This window comes from Kogia breviceps, chromosome 3 (assembly GCF_026419965.1).
Source record: "Kogia breviceps isolate mKogBre1 chromosome 3, mKogBre1 haplotype 1, whole genome shotgun sequence".
In the NCBI taxonomy this organism is placed as follows: Eukaryota; Metazoa; Chordata; class Mammalia; order Artiodactyla; family Physeteridae; genus Kogia; species Kogia breviceps.
This window is the reverse complement of record NC_081312.1, coordinates 149,231,267-149,251,951: the sequence shown is the minus strand read 5'-3', so window position 1 is coordinate 149,251,951 and position 20,685 is coordinate 149,231,267. Positions and strand designations below refer to the sequence as shown.

The 20,685-nt window shown below is 37.5% G+C and overlaps 1 protein-coding gene across 6 annotated transcripts in view; it reads right to left on the bottom strand.

The window, feature by feature from the left end:
* The window catches only part of DMXL2 (Dmx like 2), a 178,297-nt gene that overhangs the window by 142,118 nt on the left and 15,494 nt on the right, over positions 1–20,685 (bottom strand). For all 6 annotated transcript variants that reach the window (XM_067029865.1, XM_067029868.1, XM_067029866.1 and 3 more), the window contains exon 2: positions 2,394–2,519. In XM_067029865.1, coding sequence (XP_066885966.1) covers positions 2,394–2,519 — 126 coding nt within the window. The remainder of the gene's footprint in view (positions 1–2,393; positions 2,520–20,685) is intronic.

Sequence of the window (20,685 nt, the reverse complement as noted above, 5' to 3'; positions counted from 1 at the left end):
TTATTTATTTTTAGTATCTACAGTCACTTAGAGTGCATTTATTTATTTATTTATAAATATTTATTTATTTACTTTGGCTGTGCCAGGTCTTAGTTGCACCACACAGGATCTTCATTGAGGCATATTTAGTTGCAGCATGCAGGATCCTTAGTTGCAGTATGCGGACTTCTTAGTTGTGGCATGCATGTGGGATCTAGTTCCCCAAACAGGGATTGAACCCGGAACCCCTGCATTGGGAGCGTGGAGTCTTACCCACTGGACTATCAGGGAAGTCCCCAAAAAAGTGATTTTAATTGATATTTAATATCTAACTTTCTTTCCAAGAAAAAGCTGTTACTCCACAATGGTAGGGGGAGAGCTACTTAAAATGCCTGGCCACGGTAACACTTAGGTAAAAAGTGTTATGGATGATCACATTCAACATGTTCAATGAATGAATGAACAAATGATTATAACTGGTTAATACAAAGTCATAAATTTGAAAGTAATCATCACAAGTACTGGGGATAAATGAAATAAAAGAAGATGGCAATAAAAGACAATGAATCAGAGATGTCACAATTTGGGCTTCTTTACCTTCAACCAGGTTAGAAAAAGTAAAAACATGGTTATGAAAACCAAGGGCTTCTATATTTAAAGAAAAATAAAAACAAAAACAAAAATTTTGCTCCCGGAGTATCTGTTTATTGTGATCATCACCAGCACATAAATAATTTTTTAAAATGCATCTCTGACAACTATCGTAACAACTCTAAGCAGGTTTAAAGCTACCATGCTTGGAATAGGGAGATGAGCAATGAAAAATTAATGAGAGAAATCTGACACTCTGAGTGTTTTCTAAAGAGTAAGCAATACTTAGGGAGAACAACTGGGGAAAAAATTCAGAAAAGCAAGAAACAAGCATCAGAAAACACCAGAAAATTCAGTGTTTCAATACGACGTCAATTTTATCATTAGACTGTCATATAGTGGCACATTTACCCAAATATTAAAGCATAATACAAACAGCGGGGTAGGACAGTAGAAATGATAATAATATCACAATTTATTATTTGGCATAAATTTGCATGATTACTATTTTATTACCATGAATATTCGATTTAACATATCCTTGATAAAATTTATTATTACTTAGTAAAGAACAATTTTTAGAACACTAAAACTGTTTAAATTATTACATTACAGGAAAATATCATTCTTATATTCCCATAGAAACATTTAACCCTGCTACACAACAATGGCCTTAATGAATTGCTAGAATATACAGCAAATAGGCTATATTTACTTTACATATAATCAAAATTTGATGTATATTATGTGTGAAATTTTGGGGGAGAGGAACATATGATGAAATTTGAATTATTTTAAAATAAATTCTGTTTAAAGTCTGAGTGAATGAACTTTAACATTCTTCAAACAACAAATAAAGTTTCATTAAATTAACAGAAACTTTACAAAGCATCAGTTACATGACAAATATTATATTAGATGCTAACAACGTGCTACATTTCTTGATAAAAATTTGATGTTATTATAATTTGGGAGAGATAAGGTATGCTAGATATAGAAGATAAAAGTTTATCTCTTGAAACTGAGTTATTTGTAATGAGGTGGATAGACCTGGAGTCTGTCATACAGAGTGAAGTAAGTCAGAAGGAGAAAAACAAATACCGTATGCTAACAGAGATATATGGACTCTAAGAAAAAAAATGTCATGAAGAGATTAGTGATAGGACGGGAATAAAACACAGACCTACTAGAGCATGGACTTGAGGATATGGGGAGGGGGAAGGGTAAGCTGTGACCATGTGAGAGAGTGGCAGGGACATACACACACTACCAAATGTAAATTAGATAGCTAGTGGGAAGCTGCCGCATAGCACAGGGAGTTCACCTCTGTGCTTTGTGACCACCTAGAGGGGTGGGATAGGGAGGGTGGGAGGGAGGGTGACACAAGAGGGAAGAGATATGGGAACATATGTGTATGTATGACTGATTCACTTTGTTGTAAAGGAGAAACTAACACACAATTGTAAAACAGTTATACTCAAATAAAGATGTTAAAAAAAAAAAGTTTATTTCTGTGCTACTGACTTAATAGCTGCTAGAACTATCAACTGGCAGAATATTAGTGCACACAGGAATGTGAACCCTACAAATCTTTTAAGACAGTATATACAGGTAGAACAATTAATTATCACTTATCAGCTTAATGGCTCTTTAAAATTTGTACACAACCTATCATTTTACCCACTCCTATTAACAGCCATCTAAGCAAGGTATAATACATAATTAGAAATTGTAGGCAAGCCTTGTATAAAGCATAAGAATACTCTCTGAGATTGTTAAATACATTAAAAGATGACATTTAATAAAGTAAATAAATCCCTTACTCTTCCATGTTGGTTAGAACACTCCACACAGCTGACTTGGATGTTTCCATGCTTAGCACCAGGAATGATCTGCACACATTCAAAGTCATTTGCCAAAATAACAATATCACAGCCCGATCCATATGCCTAAAAAGAAAAGTTTTACATTATGTAAGATATGTAATTTGTGAATTATTTTAGTTTACCTTAGTTTTTGCTGCTATTGCAAAGGATACTGTGACACATTTTACAAAAATAGTTAATGTAAGAATATTAAAAATGTCAATTTCCAAATCAGAACATTAAAAGTCACACCAAAAACATGGGGTGTCTACACACCATGCATTATCATTCAACAACTGCTACTAACAGGAAAAGGGTTCTTCCAGGTTTTAAACACTATAGGCTCCATCCCTCATAAATCTTTCGGTTTAGAATTTCTCTCTGAAGCTCATCTCAATAAACCCTACAGGGCTTCCCTGGTGGCGCAGTGGTTGAGAATCCGCCTGCCAATGCAGGGGACACGGGTTCGTTCGTGCCCCAGTCCGGGAAGATCCCACATGCCCCGGAGCGGCTGGGCCCGTGAGCCATGGCCGCTGAGCCTGCGCGTCCAGAGCCTGTGTTCCGCAACACAAGAGGCCACAGCAGTGAGGGGCCCGCGTACCGCAAAACAAACAAACAAACAAAAAAAAAAAACAAAAAACCTCCATGTGAAAGTAATAAGGTATTTATTGAAGGCTGCAATTTCATTCCCAGGGTTCAAACCAGGCTTGAGGAAAATCAAGATAGAAATCAGATGCATTTTCCAACACAATTCCACATGGTTTAAAGAGCTAGTTAAATAGACATGAACCCCTAAGGCAGAATTACATGCACTAAGGCAAACACTAAACAAACTCAACTGCCAAAGTGAATCCATGATGAAGCCAGCCTGCCTGCCCCCTCCCCTCAACCTAACCAGGCAGGAGAGAAAGACAGAGAGACAGAGACAGAGAGAGGAAACAAATCCAAAGTGGTTACACACTTACACACACACACACACACACACGCTAAACAAAATAAAAACTAAACTGATTTATATAAAATATGACAAGTATTTGGTCTGGAAAATAAAATAAAACACAAAGTTAAGTTCCTGGAAAATTCCCTTGTTCAAAAGAACTATAATGAGCAAAACCACATATTTCTTCCTATTGCCACACTTCTTCTTGGTGTATGCTATTCCTGTTTTGCAACTTTGTGAATTTTATGATGACATAAGAGGCAGAGGGTGGGGACATTTTTCTTTTTCTTCCAAACTCAACTTAAGATTAAATATTGAAAACAACCTAACAATGTAATTCTCAAATGAAAAAGTCCCATAAAAAGCAACATAAAGTTTATGAGGTGGTATTTTTTTCCCACTATTTCTACAGCCTTAAGCAATATGGTCATGTCCTACAAAATACAGATATCCAGTAGCCAGGGCTGACATGTGATGACAGCTAAGCCAGTGAGGTCCACATACGGCTGGTAATGAAAGAGGGAACTGAAGATAAAGACCAGAGAGGAAGACAGACACTACTTCTACTGGTTACTGAAACTTCCAGTGTTGCCAAAATCCTGCTCTAACTACTATAAACTATCTTCAACTCATGTGTTTGCATATACCAGAAAGTTCCCCAAATGAAAAAAAAGACGGAATTTTAAGCAAAGGAACTATAGGGAAAAAAATCACTCCCAGGAGGAAATAACCACTTATACTCTCATAGACAAAGCAGATTTGCTATACTATGCATTCAAGAAAGGTAAACTGAATGGGAATCCTGAGTATAGGTAGAAGAAATGTTTGTGTCACCATGCTAACCTTTACACTTATATTATTAAAATAACAAAACTAATCTTACCCTTAAACATTTCACAATTTCCAAAATGCTTTATAGCATTATCTCAGCAAAGCAGATTGATGGTAAGAGCAAAACTTTACCTAGTTTGGAATCACCACATGCAGGGTTTTCAGTGTTGGCTTTGCAGTACTATGGGATCTTAAGCAAGTTACTTAAGCTCTCTGAGCATTTCCTTGTGGTAGAATGGAAGAAATAATACTTATTTCTTAGGATAGAAAATCTATTTACATAGTGCTTAGCACACGTGACTCATTAAAGACACAAAACAGTTCATGATGTCCCAAGTCTGGGCTAGCAACTGGGAATACAAAAACACAAGATGTGGTCCCAGTGAGTCTAATGGGGAGACAACCAAGTGAATCACCAATCACAACTAAATGACAAACTGCCATGACAGAGAGATATCTGTAAGTTACTGGCAAAGACAAAAGGTACTCAATAAATGTTAAATCGGGACTTCCCTGGTGGCGCAGTAGTTAAGAATCTGCCTGCCAATGCAGGGGACACGGGTTCGAGTCCTGGTCCGGGAAGATCCCACATGCCGCAGAGCAACTAAGCCCATGCACCATAACTACTGAGCCCGCGAGCCACAACTACTGAGTTCATGCACCGTAACTACTGAAGCCCACGTGCTGTAACTACTGAAGCCCATGCACCTAGAGCCTGCGCTCTGCAACAAGAGAAGTCACCGCAATGAGAAGCCCGCGCACCGCAACCAAGAGTAGCCCCCGCTCGCCGTAACTAGAGAAAGCCCGCGCGCAGCAACGAAGACCCAAAGCAGCATAAATAAATAAATAAACGTTAAATCACTCCCCCTTTCATCTTTGCAACAAACCTGAGAGGAAGAGAGTATCATTATCAGTATATAAAGAAAGATTCAAGTTCATTTATTTGCCCAAGATTATACAGTTAGTAAGTGGAAAATGTTCAATCTCAGGTCTTTACAATTCTTATGTTCTTTTCCCCTACATTACATGTCAAAAAGACATAAAATATTTCAGATAAATATTAGCACACTTGCTTCTCTAAAGATAGGCCATCCCCAGCAACAGCTGCTCTAGACATAGGCTCTTACTGCTCAGTCACTGAGGAGGATTTTTACTCCTCCCTAGATAGCCATAATTGCCTGACCTTTGCCAGAGGACATGTACCACGCTCCTTAGAAGTAGGGAATCTTGGCATTTTTCTGAAATGCAATAGTTCTCAAACCTGGCTGCATCAAAATCACCTAGGGAACTTGTTAAACATACAGATTGCGTGGTCCCACCCTAGACTTACTAAATCAGAATCTTCATGGATAAAAGAATTTGGCAATATCTATCAAAATTTTAAATACAATATACCCTTTGATTGACAAGTCCCTATTTTACTATAAGCATACTAGCAACGCTTGCCAAAATATATAGAGAAGGATATTCATTGCCTCATTATTTTAAGCAGCAAAAACTGAAAATAATCATACCATCTATCAGTAGGGAAGTGAGACCATTTTAGAATGGTCTCAAATGGTCTCAAATCCCTTATCAAACTAGTAATTACCATCATAACAGAACAATAATGTGTGGCACTAGCGTCCTGTGGAACCACACCTAGGCAATACCTACTCTTTTACATAATATCCATGGTCATGGCTAGAACGGAACCCCGTAAACTACTGCACACTAAGAGATGGAAAAGTACAGAAGTTGAATATTATTATTCTTCACCTTTCTCTAAAGAGTCTAAAATACACATAACCCCAAGTGTGCAAGAACAGGGGACTCAGAATCAGTCAGTACTGAATCACATGCATTCTATAACTGAAGGTGCATAAGATTTTAATGCTTTATATACATGTGTGTTTGTTTGTCTGGTTCCTACTACACTGAGAGGTCCACCAGAGCAAGGACCACGTTCTTGTTCACCACTGTAGTCCCAGCACCCAGCATGTGCGCAGCCCTCAATAAATATAGATATCTGTATAACAAATAAATGATTCAAAATCTTCCTAATTTCTGGCTCCAGAAGTCTATGTACCTGGAAACTTGGTCTAAGAACATGGAGTTCAGAGAGTTGATATAAGCTAATAATTTGGCCAAGTTTTTGATGGTAGCCATACAAGGAATGAAAAGGATATTTTGGCTTATCTTCCAGTCTAACAGCATCATGGATTTAGAAGACCTACAAGAAGAGAATCTATCAAAGCCTTCCTTAATAATTTACTATTGAATACCTTCTATGATCAGGCAGTCTGCTAGAGTCTTTATGAATATCATATCTTCACAGGCCCCCTTGTAAAGGTGGAGAAACTGAGGCCCAGAAAGGATAAGTAACTCACCCAAATTCACAGAGTGAGGATTCATTTGCTTCATAGTAAAGCTCCTGCTCTTTCCATTGCATCACCCCAACTCCACAAAGATGTCTTATTAGCACTAAAAGGCCCATGTTCATATTTGTAATCCCAAGTATAATTTCCCACAGCATCTAGCTCAGAGTAAAGACCAGCAGCTGAGAAGGTTTATACAAAACCTATAATTACTCAAGAGATTTCCATTCTTTCAACTTTAGGTCAAAAGCAATTTGTTTCTTTCCTCTTTTTCAGAATTCAGTTTTACCAGAGGAAAAATTTATAGTGCAGAAGGAAAAGTGGGCGCTCACTGAGACTACAAGCAAATACTAATATGATCCCAGAGAGTACAGAATGTGGGCTCCTTTGTACTAGGTAAATAAATATCTCTGACTTGGCTGAGTATAAACTAACTACTCCACATGTGGTACAGAGGCTATAGGATCACTACAGGGAAGCAGGAAAAAGGGCACTAAGCCCTTTCTGGAACAAATGGAATCCCTTAACCAAGTTCTTCCCTTGAGTTCCTGGGAGAACCACTCCTATGCCATAGCACCATACACCACTGTGCTGCACTAATAACAGTACTGATGTATATAAAATATTTCTCAAAGTCAAGGATATGATATTGGCCCAAAAGCAGAGATGAAGTCCAAGAAAAAAGGAAGAATCTTAGAAAAACATCCTTTCCTTCTATTCACGTGGGAGTTTCTTTTATGGAAGGACTGAACTGCCCTTATGATGAATTAATAACTAGCTGACAATTTATAACTAAGAGATAATTGTGTAGCACAAGTTCTAAAGGCAAAGACATACTTTAACCCTCACTTGTTTTAACCTTACTTTTGGAGGCTGAATCCATCCTGTTAGGAAAGAGAAAACTAGTCTCTACTTTGAGCACTGAAACTAAATTTCCAACCTGATTGAAGTTTTCAACCTGAGTCTAGTGGGTGTGAATCATAGATGGTCTCAGGAGGTCTTTGAAATCCTGGAAATTATATTTAAAGCCATGTGAATGTGTGGTTTTCACTGGGTCCATAGATCTCAGTAGTTTGTCTTAAAGAATCTCTTCCTTAGACAAAGTGTGTTATCCCAAAATTATTACATGGGAGCTAAAAACCTGAGTATTTGCTATTACCAAGATTCTATGTTTTTAGTTGTGATATCCAAAATATCATTAGGAGAGTCCTGTCAATTAGCTGAGGCTGAAAAACAAGTGACCCTCTTCTTTTACCTTATTAAAATGTTACACTTGAAAAAAATTTAAGTATCATTTTCTAAAGCCATAAAATCCTCTGAATTAACACACTATCGTGACAAAAATAAAAATACTGTTGCCTTCTCTAGAGGGTTCAATGTCATTCTGAACAATGATTAAGTGTAGCTGAATAGGCATAACACACTCAGTCTTCTCTAACCTCAGTTTTATATATACTAATTGCCTTGACTACATTATTTTCAAAAATTCAAATAAGTAATACTCATATCCCTAACACTGTTCTAATTTCTCAGATTTCCCTTAAGTCTTAGATAAATTAAAGTGTAAAGTAAAGAAATTTTTTTCTTTTTGGCCACACCTTGCGGCTTATGGGATCTTAGTTTCCCTACCAGGGACTGGACCCAGGCCCTGAGTAGTGAAAGCACCGAGTCCTAACCACTGGACCACCAGGGAATTCCCAATTCTTTAAAATTTATTTTTCCTATTTTTTTAAACATCTTTATTGGAGTGTGATTGCTTTACAATGGTTTGTTAGTTTCTGCTGTATAACAAAGTTAATCAGCTATACATATATTCCCATATCCCCTCCCTCTTGCGTCTCCCTAGCACCCTCCCTATCCCACCCCCCTAGGTGGTCACAAAGCACCAAGCCTATCTCCCTATGCTATGTAGCTGCTTCCCACTAGCTATGTATTTTACATTTGGTAGTGTATACATGCTACTCTCTCACTTCCTCCCAGCTTACCCTTCCCCTCCCTGTGTCCTAAAGTCCATTCTCTACATGAGTTTTTATTCCTGTCTTGCCCCTAGGTTCATCAGAACCTTTTTTTTTTTAGATTCCATATATATGTGTTAGCATATGGTATTTGTTTTTCTCTTTCTGACTTACTTCACTCTGTATGACAGACTCTAGGTCCATCTACCTCACTACAAATAACTCCATTTTGTTTCTTTTTATGGCTGAGTAATAAATCTTACACAAACTTGACCTTTCCTATAAGAATACAGAATATGAATACATTATACTGGCATTTTCTATGGAGTAGTTGGATGCTTTAACATCCTAGTAGTTACAGGGTCAAAGTTTGAGATCACTGACAACTGTTGACAGATGTGTCTAAATTTTAAAAAGAACAGCACTGATGAATCAAGAGGTACTAAGCATGTTGAAAGGTTTCACTAATTTAACAAGGTGTTATAGTCTAATTTAACAAGAATACTCTACCAAGAGAGTTACTATTAAACTCCCACCTCTCCCTGAGAGTTTTGATTCATATAAATATAAGGCACATGTTATTAAAAGCTAGAAAAATAATTACAAGAAAGAGGTACCATTTATTGAAAGCCTGCTGGGTACAAGTACTGTACTATGCATTCCACATTCCTAGTCTTTCTTTCAAGACTGCAGTAAACCTAGAAGTTGGTTATTAATCCCACTTGAATATAAAGAAATGGAAGTTCATATGATTTAATCAAAGTCCTAAGTCACAAGGCAAACACATACTGGCATGCAAATTTAGATCTTTTTACACTGTTTTATACACTTCAGTAATGACCATCTTCTATCATATTGTTTTCTAGTGCTTAAATTTTTGTTCATCTTATTGGTTAATTACATAAATTCATTTAAATTCTTGATTTCTGCTGTGATTCTGCTCTATAAACAAAAAACTAAAGAGAATAAGGAAGGGTTGTCTGGGCTTTCATGATTACTTGGTTGTACCAAGTCACCTTCAGGAAATAGTCTTAAGACGTCAGTGTTGACCTATGAAAAAATTTTACAACCAAGAAATCAACGCACAGATTAACAAAAATTTCCCAAGAAAACATCCTTTCCCTCTCTTCATTACAGTCACCTAGTTAAAACCCTAACTGCTTATGATACTCACAGAATTAAAAATTAACTTCTAAAATGGGCAAATAAGTTTCCTTATTGAATGCTGCATGGATCCCTTATTAAGCTAGAACTTTCAAATAGTACTTATCCATTAAAGCTAAATAAACCACTTAAAAGTGTTTTATTTTGTTTTCAATGACAAAATATTCTTTTTTATAGAGAATAACACATGTACTAAATTTTAAAACTATATAGGAAAATTAAGTCACCTTCTTAGCCTTGACCATCCCCACTCATACCAGGGAGCAATCACTTAAGTTACCTATGAACTCTTCCTGAAATGTTTAGAGTACATACAAGTGTATCTACATATAAATCTTTCTTTTTAACATAAAGGGATTATGCTATACACAATTCTGCAACTTCTTGTCTACTTAATTAACAATATATCTTGAAAACTTTCCAAATCCCACAGAAGGAATTACTTCATTCTTCTTAATAGTTGCATAGTATTCCATTTTGTGGCTTTGCCATAATTAATTTAGGTTGTTTCCAGTCTGTTACTATTGCAAAAAATGTTTCAATGAACATCTTCATGTATATGATACTATGCATATATATGCAAATATACCCATAAAATAAATTCTAAGACATTACTTGTTGCATCAGTGATTAGAATTAATAACTAAAGCAGACCACCCTTCAAAAAAACCATACTCCCCAGATATAAAAAACTACCTGTTTGTCCACTTCATCACTAATCCTGATGATTATCAAATGTTTTAATCTTTCTAATCCAACAAAACATGGCATCTACTTGTTTTAATTTGTATTTTTATTAGAAATATCTCTTCATATATTTATCAGCCATTTATATTTCTTTCTCTTCAAACTGACTATTCATGTTACTGGTCCATTTCTTTTTCTGTTTTTTTTGCCACACAGTGCAGCTTGTGAGATCTTAGTTCCCCAACCAGGGATGGAACCTGGGCCCCTGACAGTGGAAGTGGGGAGTCCTAAGCACTGGACTGCCAGGGAACTCCCACTGGTCCATTTCTTAACTGGGTCTTTAGTCCTGTTGTTCTCAGTGATTTATAAGAGCTCTTCATAGAACTTATCCTTTGTCATACGTAGCTAACAAATTTTTTTTTAACAAAATGCCTGAGCTGAAAATATATGAAGGTGCAAACATATCAAAGAAAACATTTTCTTAATTGAGATAGTATATTAATATAATACACAATTCCAATTTTTAAAATTTTATAAATAGATCATAAGAAGCCACTGACTATTTTAAAACCAAATTTATGGCTTATCAGGAAACCATAGATTTATGCATAAAATATACACATTCTGGACTTAATGAGAGTTCTCAAAATGAAATTTAAGTCTACAAAATAAGTACTTTTTTTTTTTGGCTGCGCTGGGTCTTGGTTGCAGCATGCGGGATCTTAGTGGTGGCATGCATGTGGGAATCCAGTTCCCCGACCAGGTATCAAACCCTGGCCCCCTACATTGGGAGCATAGTCTTACCCACTGGATGACCAGGGAAGTCCCTATGAGTACTTACTATCAGCGATATATTCAATCAGCCTCATCTGTCTTCCTATAAGTTTCTACACCTAAAGTCAAACCCTTAACATTATCAATTACTGCCTACCACCACCCCCCAAAATAAATAAGCCTCTTGTCATTCAGATACAAGTCTAAACTACAGTTAGAAAAGGGCAAGAGGGTAGTATTTGAAAAGAAGCTCTTCCTTCCACACGACAAAGAACACATTTTACTGAGATGATTCAATCATTCTAACAGTTTGAAGTTCATTCAAGAATGCTGAATGAGCAAAATAAATGAGAAAGAAACTATATATTAAAATAAACAAAACAAACAAAAACTAAATATTATGCAAAAAGCTCAGACTAAGCCAATGATGCGTGAAGCAATGTCAGAAATAATCACTATGACTTGTGTGGTAACCAAAGGGACTGTTCCTCTTAGAAACAACCCACACCAGGAAATGCAAAATTAACAGACTACTTATAAATAACAGTAGAAGAAAGCAAAGCTGCAAGCAGTATGCTAAGTGATACGTAAGACAAAGATTAATAGCATGTAAAAACAAAAATTTATGGCCAGAAAAAAGGAAGAGAAGAAAACTGAAGAAAATACTACATGTTTGTGATTAAGGGGTAAGAGACAAAATGATTTTTGTTTTAATTTCTTCCTAACAACCCGAGAAGCAACTGATCTGAAAGTAGAGCTTTCTCTAATTAAAATTAAAGTTTTAATTTAAACAAGAACTTTTTTTTTTTTTTTTTTTTTTTTTAAATTTGCAGTACGCGGGCCTCTCACTGTTGTGGCCTCTCCCGTTGCGGAGCGCAAGCTCTGGACGCACAGGCTCAGCGGCCATGGCTCACGGGCCCAGCCGCTCCGCGGCATGTGGGATCTTCCCGGACCGGGGTACGAACCCGTATCCCCTGCATCGGCAGGCGGACTCTCAACCCCTGCGCCACCAGGAAAGCCCAGAACTATTTTTAATATTAGTCAAAAGCTAGCCAATTTTGATAATTTACTAACAAGATGGACCTATAAAAAAAACTGCTAAATATAAGATGAAAAGAAACAGATACCTGTTCTCCAAACTAAGCCTATTTCTATACCCTTGAACCAAGAACAAACATATGTTTTTTAAATTTACTGATACTAGTACCATCTGAAAGGAAAATGAGACCTTGAAAAGAAAAATATGCAATAATTAATTAATTAATTCTAATTAACCATTACAAAACCAGCTCTATCTCCAGCTTGCCTGCATTCTCATTAAAAGGTAGGTCTGGAAATAAAACCCCCAAATTATCTTCTCTTATAAATATTTTATGTCAGTGCTAAGAATAAACCATTAAAAGTATTAATTATCAAAAATGTATAAAGGAAATCATAGTAATACTGGTAACAATATGCCCCATTGACTCGCCAGCACGTATAAAAACTTAGAGTCACCTTTCAGCCTCAAATTTGTTCTCTAAAGCTTAGAGTATAAAATAATTTGCCTCATAGAGAATATTGAAGTAAAAGACTACTTTTTAAAATTGCTACATCTAAAGAAATAAAATGAGCTTGTTTGGCCATTAAATTATTAGAAATAGAGAAAATAAGTACCTAATATCTTGTTCCTTAATTTGTTCTTAATACATTTTCCATCTGAAAGGATTTTAAAGTTAATAGTATATTATGTAGCAATATTAATATGTAATGTTTATGACAACTTTCAATTATTTTGTAACTACTGGCCATTTCCAGAAAATCATTTAATCTAAATGTTGATATTTTGAGGGAGATGGTCCTGACAGTGTTCAAAAAAGTATTTCCCAAATAATATGATTAAACTATTAAATTGTAATTAAACTTCCAATCCTGCAATATCATGGAAAGAGTACGTTCTTGAGAATCTAGAGGTGCTAACACTGACTATAACAATGGGCAAATCACAGTCTCTCTACGGATAAGTCAAACGAAAGATTGTGACTAGATCACTTCTGAGACCCCTTTCAACTTTTAAACTGTGATTCTCCTAAGTGTACACAAATTTGCTTCAAAAAGTCTTGATAAAAAGATTAAATAATCCAGTGTACACTATTTTACATATAACCCCAGCTAAATGTTTTATATCTTGTGACTCTTTCCCCTGCTCAAAGCTGACAGGAGGCAAGGATGGGTCCAGAATAATGACCAGTGGCTAATAGCTGAAAAAGATGAGCTATGCCGAAGTATATTCTGGGGAATTTAAACCAGGAAATCCAGAGTTAGCAGGAAGAGTTGAGCTGAAAAGTCATACATATTCAGGGATAAGGCAGCCATTCAGAACCATGTGCAATTTGAAACTGAAATCACCAGTTTGAGAAGCAAATGGATCAGATATCTGAAAATAAGAAAGAACTCATAAGAAAACATGTATGCAAAAACTCTAAGAAAACGCGGTTTATTCTACCAGCTTTTTAGTTCTAATCACTCTGAAGTTCAGTTGCCCTTCCTTGATGATTCACTGTGTATACTGAAATAAACCTTGTTTTTACTTCAGTTCATCTGTCCCTTGCCCTGACTGGAACCAAAACTGGTACAAAGACTGGGGATATTCAGAGCAGGGCTTCAAGGAAAATATGGAATTGTCCATGATATTACAGCAGCAGCAATGAGGACACTAGGATAGAAAGCTGGCAAAAAAAAATATGTATAATAAAGTTACAGTTACTAAAGTAGTCATCTATGATCCCGTGGGACCCAGAATATGTACTAGAAAAAGGCTTTTGGAGCACTAAATAGCCGAATGTACTTTTTTCAGGTTTTAAGTATGAAAAGCAAAAAGCAATGAGCAAGAGTATGGTGCACCTGTCACTCTCATACACTACTGCTGTATAAAAACGTGACTTTTCTGGAAGGCAATTTGGTAATATGAATTAAGAGACTGCAAAGAGATTTAAGTACTTTGATTCATTATGTCTATTTCTAGGACTCTATCCTGAGAAAACATTCAAATGTGCAAACAAACATTACAACTAGTACCAAGATGTTTACTGCAGCATTATTTAAAGTAATAAAAAAAAAAAGGAAACAACCTAAGCATCCCATAATAGAAAAATTATGGTTTATCACATCAAGTGTATTGTCCATCAGACTCGCAGACGTTTCTAAGCGAAACTGCCCCACCCACAGCCTGGGCAGACAACATGACCAACACTCACCACATACAACTGACTGGACCAGGGTGACACCTGATTCCAAAGGCCAAGAATTTTTATTTATTTTTTTGCGGTATGCGGGCCTCTCACTGCTGTGCCCTCTCCCGTTGCAGAGCATGGGCTCCGGACACGCAGTCTCAGCGGCCATGGCTCACGGGCCCAGCCGCTCCGCGGCATGTGGGATCTTCCCGGACCGGGGCACGAACCCGTGTCCCCTGCATCAGCAGGCGGACTCTCAATCACTGCGCCACCAGGGAAGCCCTCAAAGGCCAAGAATTTAATACCAAAAGCTACAGGCTGGCCAGCAACCCATGATGTGGCCTGGCTTAAAAAAGGTGAGCTGGCTCAGATTCCACTTTCTGGATATTCAAGGATATACCAAGAAATGTAGCAGGTAGTAATAAGCAGTAAAGCCAAAGGACTTTATGTACACAGAGACCAGGGTGGTCCCTGGGGTCCTCATGCAAGCCAGTTTTAATGGATCCAACACAGGGAGAGGTTGAGATATTATGAGAGCCACACAGTCCAACACAGACAGAGTAACCAGTCCCCTGAGCCGACCAAGTTCCTGGTATCTGAGGCCCAGCTGTACTACGTACGACTTGTGTTAGAAGATTCTTGGAAGAGTTGACTTGTCGACTGAAAAAAATTACACAACCTAAACGTTGAGAATTATATTTGGAGGACTTTCTCAGGACTTCAAGGCCAGGAGGCAGCCTCTCAGGTAGTTCTGAGGGACTGCTCTGAAGAGGTAAGGGAGACGCCAGGATATATAGGAGTTTTGCAACAAAGACCAGGTAGTTGCAACATAAAAAGATTACTGTTAACTAAAGAAAACCAGACATCTCAAGTGAATGAATTTAGCACTTTTCTACGTATGGGAAGATGCAAGAGTCTGGGCTCATTGAAATCATTGCTTTGATATGCACCTTAGCTATCTAGACCAGTATTCTTCCCCATCCTGAGTCCCCTCAGGGTGCACCTTTGGGGGTGGCTGCAGCGGATGCTTGACAGCAGGCAGCCCATTCACCTCCGTCCTGTGCTCCTTAAGGGCTCACGGACACACACACACACACACACACACACACACACACGACATGACTGTTTTCCCTCATACTCTTCTACTCCTCTTCTATATTCTCGTAATTCCCCATTGCTTAAGGTAATTTGTTCCTTGTACCATTTAAGTCTCAACAAATATTCACAACAGGATGACTGTGGGGATTCAAGTCAACAAATGTCTACTGAGCAGTTAGCATGGACCAGGCACACAGGGCAGAATATGATGGAAAACAGGCAGGGTCTCTACCACATGAAGTTTACATTTCGCCAGAGGACAGGGAGAGGTGGATGGTAATTTTTGTTTTTGTATTTTTTAATTTACAAAGAAGGCTTGAGATTCTCATTAAACATAGCAAACAAACAAACAAACAAATACATCTATATCCACTCCCTCACAAAACTCCATTAAGTCAATTTTTTTAAAAAGCTAGAGGTGTACATAAAAAAGACACCACAAAGAATAAACTAAAATGAACATGCGCATAACCACCACTTAAAAAAGGAAGACACTATTTCCAGGGCTTCCCTGGTGGCACAGTGGTTGAGAGTCTGCCTGCCAATTCAGGGGACATGGGTTCGATCCCCGGTCCAGGAAGATCCCACATGCCACGGAGCAACTGGTCCCGTGAGCCACAATTACTGAGCCTGCACGTCTGGAGCCTGTGCTCCGCAACAAGAGAGGCCACGATAGTGAGAGGCCCATGCACGGCGATGAAGAGTGACCCCCAGCTTGCCACAACTAGAGAAAGCCCTCACACAGAAACAAAGCCCCAACACAGCCATAAATAAATAAATAAATAAATTTAAAAGGAAAAAGGAAGACACTATTTCCAGCAACCCAAAAGACCGTGTGTCCCTTCAAAAGGACACTTCTCTCCCGCAAGCAAAGTAGTACTGCCCTGACTTTTTTGGGAAATCACTCCCTTGCTTTTCTTTGTAGTTTTTCTACTTCTGCATGCATGCCTAAATAACATGGTTTAGTTTTGCTGGTCCTCTGAACTTTGTGTATGTGAAATCATACTGCATGTATTCTTTTATCTTGCTCTTTTCATGAACATTTGGTCAGAGGTTAATTCATGACACATATAGCTGTGATTCATTCATTTTCATTACTTATTAATATTCCCTTGTAGGTACCACAATGTATCCATTCTAATGTTCTTGGACTGTTTGCATATTATTAAAAACAATGCTGCTCTAAGTAACAAACACAAATGCTGCTCTGAACATTCTTGTACAGATATCCTGCATATTATATGTATTTATCTAGAATATATAGAGAGAAGAACTGATAGATCACAGAGAATATGTATCTTAAATTTTGGTATATAATGATAAAGCATTTTCCAAAGTAGCTGTATGAATTAATACTCCTACTAGCAGTGTATAAGGATTCCCATTTATGGATATTCTTGCCAATCACCAGATATGTCAAATTAACCTTTTGCAAATGTGGTAGGTATGCAAGGGTATTTCCTGATTTCAACTTGCATTTCTGATTACTAATAAGGAAGAGCCTCTTTTCATATGTTTGCTAGTCATCTAGACTTTCTCTTTTTGTGAAATGCCTGTTCAAGACTTTCATCCACTTCCTATTAAGTTCTCAGTTCTTTTCTTATTGATTTATAGATATTTTTATATTCTGGATACCAATCCTTTGTCAAATATATGTGATGCAATTATCTTTTCCAAGTCCATGGCCTGCATTTTCACTGTTCCTTATAATTAGATTCCAGTTATGCATTTTGGGCAGGAACATCATAGAAATATAGCCATGTTCTTAACTGCATTTTACTAAGAGGCACATTTGTCTACCTGTCCCATCTCTGGTGATGTTAACTTCGATCAGTTGATAAAGGTGGTATCTGACAAGTTTCTCCTCTATATAGCTATTATTTTTCCTTTGTAATTAATAAGCATTTTGTGGGAAGATATTTTGAGGTTATATAAATATCTTTTTACTTATCAAACTTTTACCCACTAATATTAGCATCCATTGGATGATTCTTGCCTAATCAGTTATTTCTTTCTTTTTTTTTTTTTTTTTTTTTTTTTCCGGCCTCGCCATGCAGCTTGTGGGATGTTAGTTCCCTGACCAGGGATCAAACCCAGGCCCTGGGCAGTGAGAGCAGAGTCCTAACCACTGGACCACCAAGGAAGTCCCCTCATTTTTTTTAACTGAAGTATAGTTGAAGTGTAGTTGATTTACAACATTGTGTTAGTTTCTGGTGTACAGCAAAGTGATTCAGTTATACATATATATATTCTTTTTCATATTCTCTTCCATTAAAGTTTATTACAAGATATTGACTATAGTTCCCTATGCAATATATAATAGGACCTTGCTATTTACCTGTTTTGCATATAGTAGTGTGTATATACTAATCCCAAACTCCTAATTTATCCCTCCCCCCGAGTTTTCTTATTGATTTTTGTACTTTTTATATTAAAGATCATGAGTTCTTACCTCATTCAAAGGGTGATAATCCACTACTATCAATTATTTTCATATTCCAACTGTCCCAGACTTGGCCAGTAGGAGCCCTTCAAGCTAGCCCTGTCTTCTTTTGACATGGTCTCATCATTCTCTGAACAATTCCTTACTTTCTGGCATAAGAGATTCCAGGCTTATCTAGGCTTATCATCCAACCTAGATTCAGCTATTTCTCCAAGGAATGCTGTTTCTTTTTAGTGGAGAGTGGTATTTAGAAACCAAGATCTTGATGCCAGTTATATTTCTGCTACTGGAGTACCAACTGTGTCTAGGCCCTCTCAGCTGACCAACTAGGAAACAGACATGTGTGCGCGTGCACTTGAATACACATGCATATGTGTGTGTATGTAGACACCCACATACAGTTTCAACTCTCCACTGAAAGGTTTAAAAGCAACGACATCCAGGATATGCATACATCCCCACCATATCTATACACCTCTATACCTATACATCATTGCTCTCTCCCTTTCTCACTCTCTAAATATATATATATACACAGATTCACACATTATAAACACATAACATATACATATATGGATACACACACATACATATGAAGTCACACAGATGCCTCTGGTCTGATTATATCCACCACAGGATTCATTCTAGCCTTCCTACATTCCATATTTTGAACTCCCTTCTTCAATTATGAGAAACCTGGTTCACATCATAAATTATTTATCTGTAATTGTGGTATATTTGGTGTTTTGTTTAAGAAATATTTTGAAACCTGAAGGTCATGAATAAATTTTCTATACTGTCTTCTAAAATCTTTATTGTTCTGTCTTTCACACCTAGATCTGTAATCTACCTGGAGTTAATTTTTGTGTATGGGGTGAGCTAGAGGCCAAGTTTCATTTCTTTCCTATATTAATAAGAAAATGTCCCAGCACTACTGACTGAGAAGATCAACCATTCTATACTATCCTACCACGTCATCTTTGACATAAATCAAGCATCAGGTGGGACTTTCCTGGCAGTCCGGTGGTTAAGACTGCACTTCCACTGCAGGATGCATGGGTTTGAGCCTTGATCAAGGAACTGAGATCCCACAGGCCATGCAGTGTGGCCAAAAAAAAAATCAGGCATCAATAAGTGTGTGTCTGTTTCTGGTGCTCTGTTTTGTTACTTTGGTATATTTGTTCTTAGGCCACCACCACACTACCTTAATGACTACAACTTCTACAAGTCTTCAGCTGGTAGAAGTCCTCTCATCTCAGTGTTCTTCAAGATAGTCTTATCTATTCTTGGCCCTATCTCTTCCCATAAAATTGAGCATCATTATGTCAAATTTCACAAATCCTCTTTAAGTTTTTGACTGGGAACGCATCAAAGCTATAAATTAGCTTGGAAAGAACTGATATCTTTATACTAGTCCATAAACATGGTATTTATCTCCCTTTATTTAGGTTTCTCAATAAAGTTTTATTAATTCTGCCCACAGAAATCTTCTACATTATTAGACTTATTGCTGGTCCTTGATGTTTTTTGATGATATGAAAAATGGTATCATAGCTTTGATTCTAAGTAACAACAATATCTCTCTCCCACTGAATGCAGCCATAAAACATGGACAGAATGCATGGAACAAAAATATTTTAAAACTCTGAAAAGTAAATGGCAGTAGATGAATGAGGAAAGAACAGAATTTGAAATCCACTGTATTAGCAGAGAGTTTAAACTTAGGATGACACCAAAACACACACAAAACAAGACCTCCAGGAGAAGCCATTTATTTTTGGTTCAAACGTAGGAAAAGAGACTCTTAATTTTCAAAGAGAGGGAGAGAAAATTCTCCATTTATCTGGATTTTTTTCTTTTCTTTTCTCCATTTTCTCATATCCTAGCCCCCAAGCAATCCCAAGAGCTCCAATACAAAGAACTATGATCCCAAGAGAGTGGGGGAAATCCCAGTTGCTTTTTTTCTTTCTCTGTCCTACTGCTGCTTGGCACTGAACACAAATACAGTCACAGGAAGCACAGAGCAGGGTAACTAAAGTCTCAACTTTCCAGCCAGAGAACCACCAAGGGGAGCCCTAGCAAAACAGAAAGTACCACAGAAATCACAAAAAGGGAAGAGTTCGGAAAAACAACCCAATAAACTTTTTTATAAACTCCTGGGTGCATCCCCGGGCAGCACATGCACAGATCATACCTAAAACAGCAGCATAAACACCTTTGGGATCTGAACTACAGGAGATACCACTGCCCAGGTCTTATATTGGCCGCCTGTGCACGTACACAGGTTATATCCAACTAGCACTGCAAGGCCTTTGAAGATGGAACTCACACTGAAAGTACAACCTATAGAAGGCTGGTCGGAACTTTTGGCATGAACCCAAATAAGCTGATTGCCTGCTAAAGCAAAATGTCAACATCCTCCATAGACTTTACACAAGACTTAGAGTTTCATAACACAATATTTTAAACAGTCCATGTAACAATGTAAAATTACTGAGCATAAAAAGAGCTAAGAAAGCGCTTCCCTGGTGGCGCAGTGGTTGAGAGTCCACCTGCAGATGCAGGGGACGCGGGTTCATGCCCCGATCCAGGAGGATCCCACATGCCGCAGAGCGGCTAGGCCCGTGAGCCATGGCTGCTGACCCTGCTCCGCAACAGGAGAGGCCACAACCGTGAGAGGCCCGCGTACCGGAAAAAAAAAAAAAAAAAAAAAAAAGAGCTAAGAAAATAATCTCAACTCACATGGGAAAAGACAATCAACAGACACAGATTTTGAAATTAACACACAA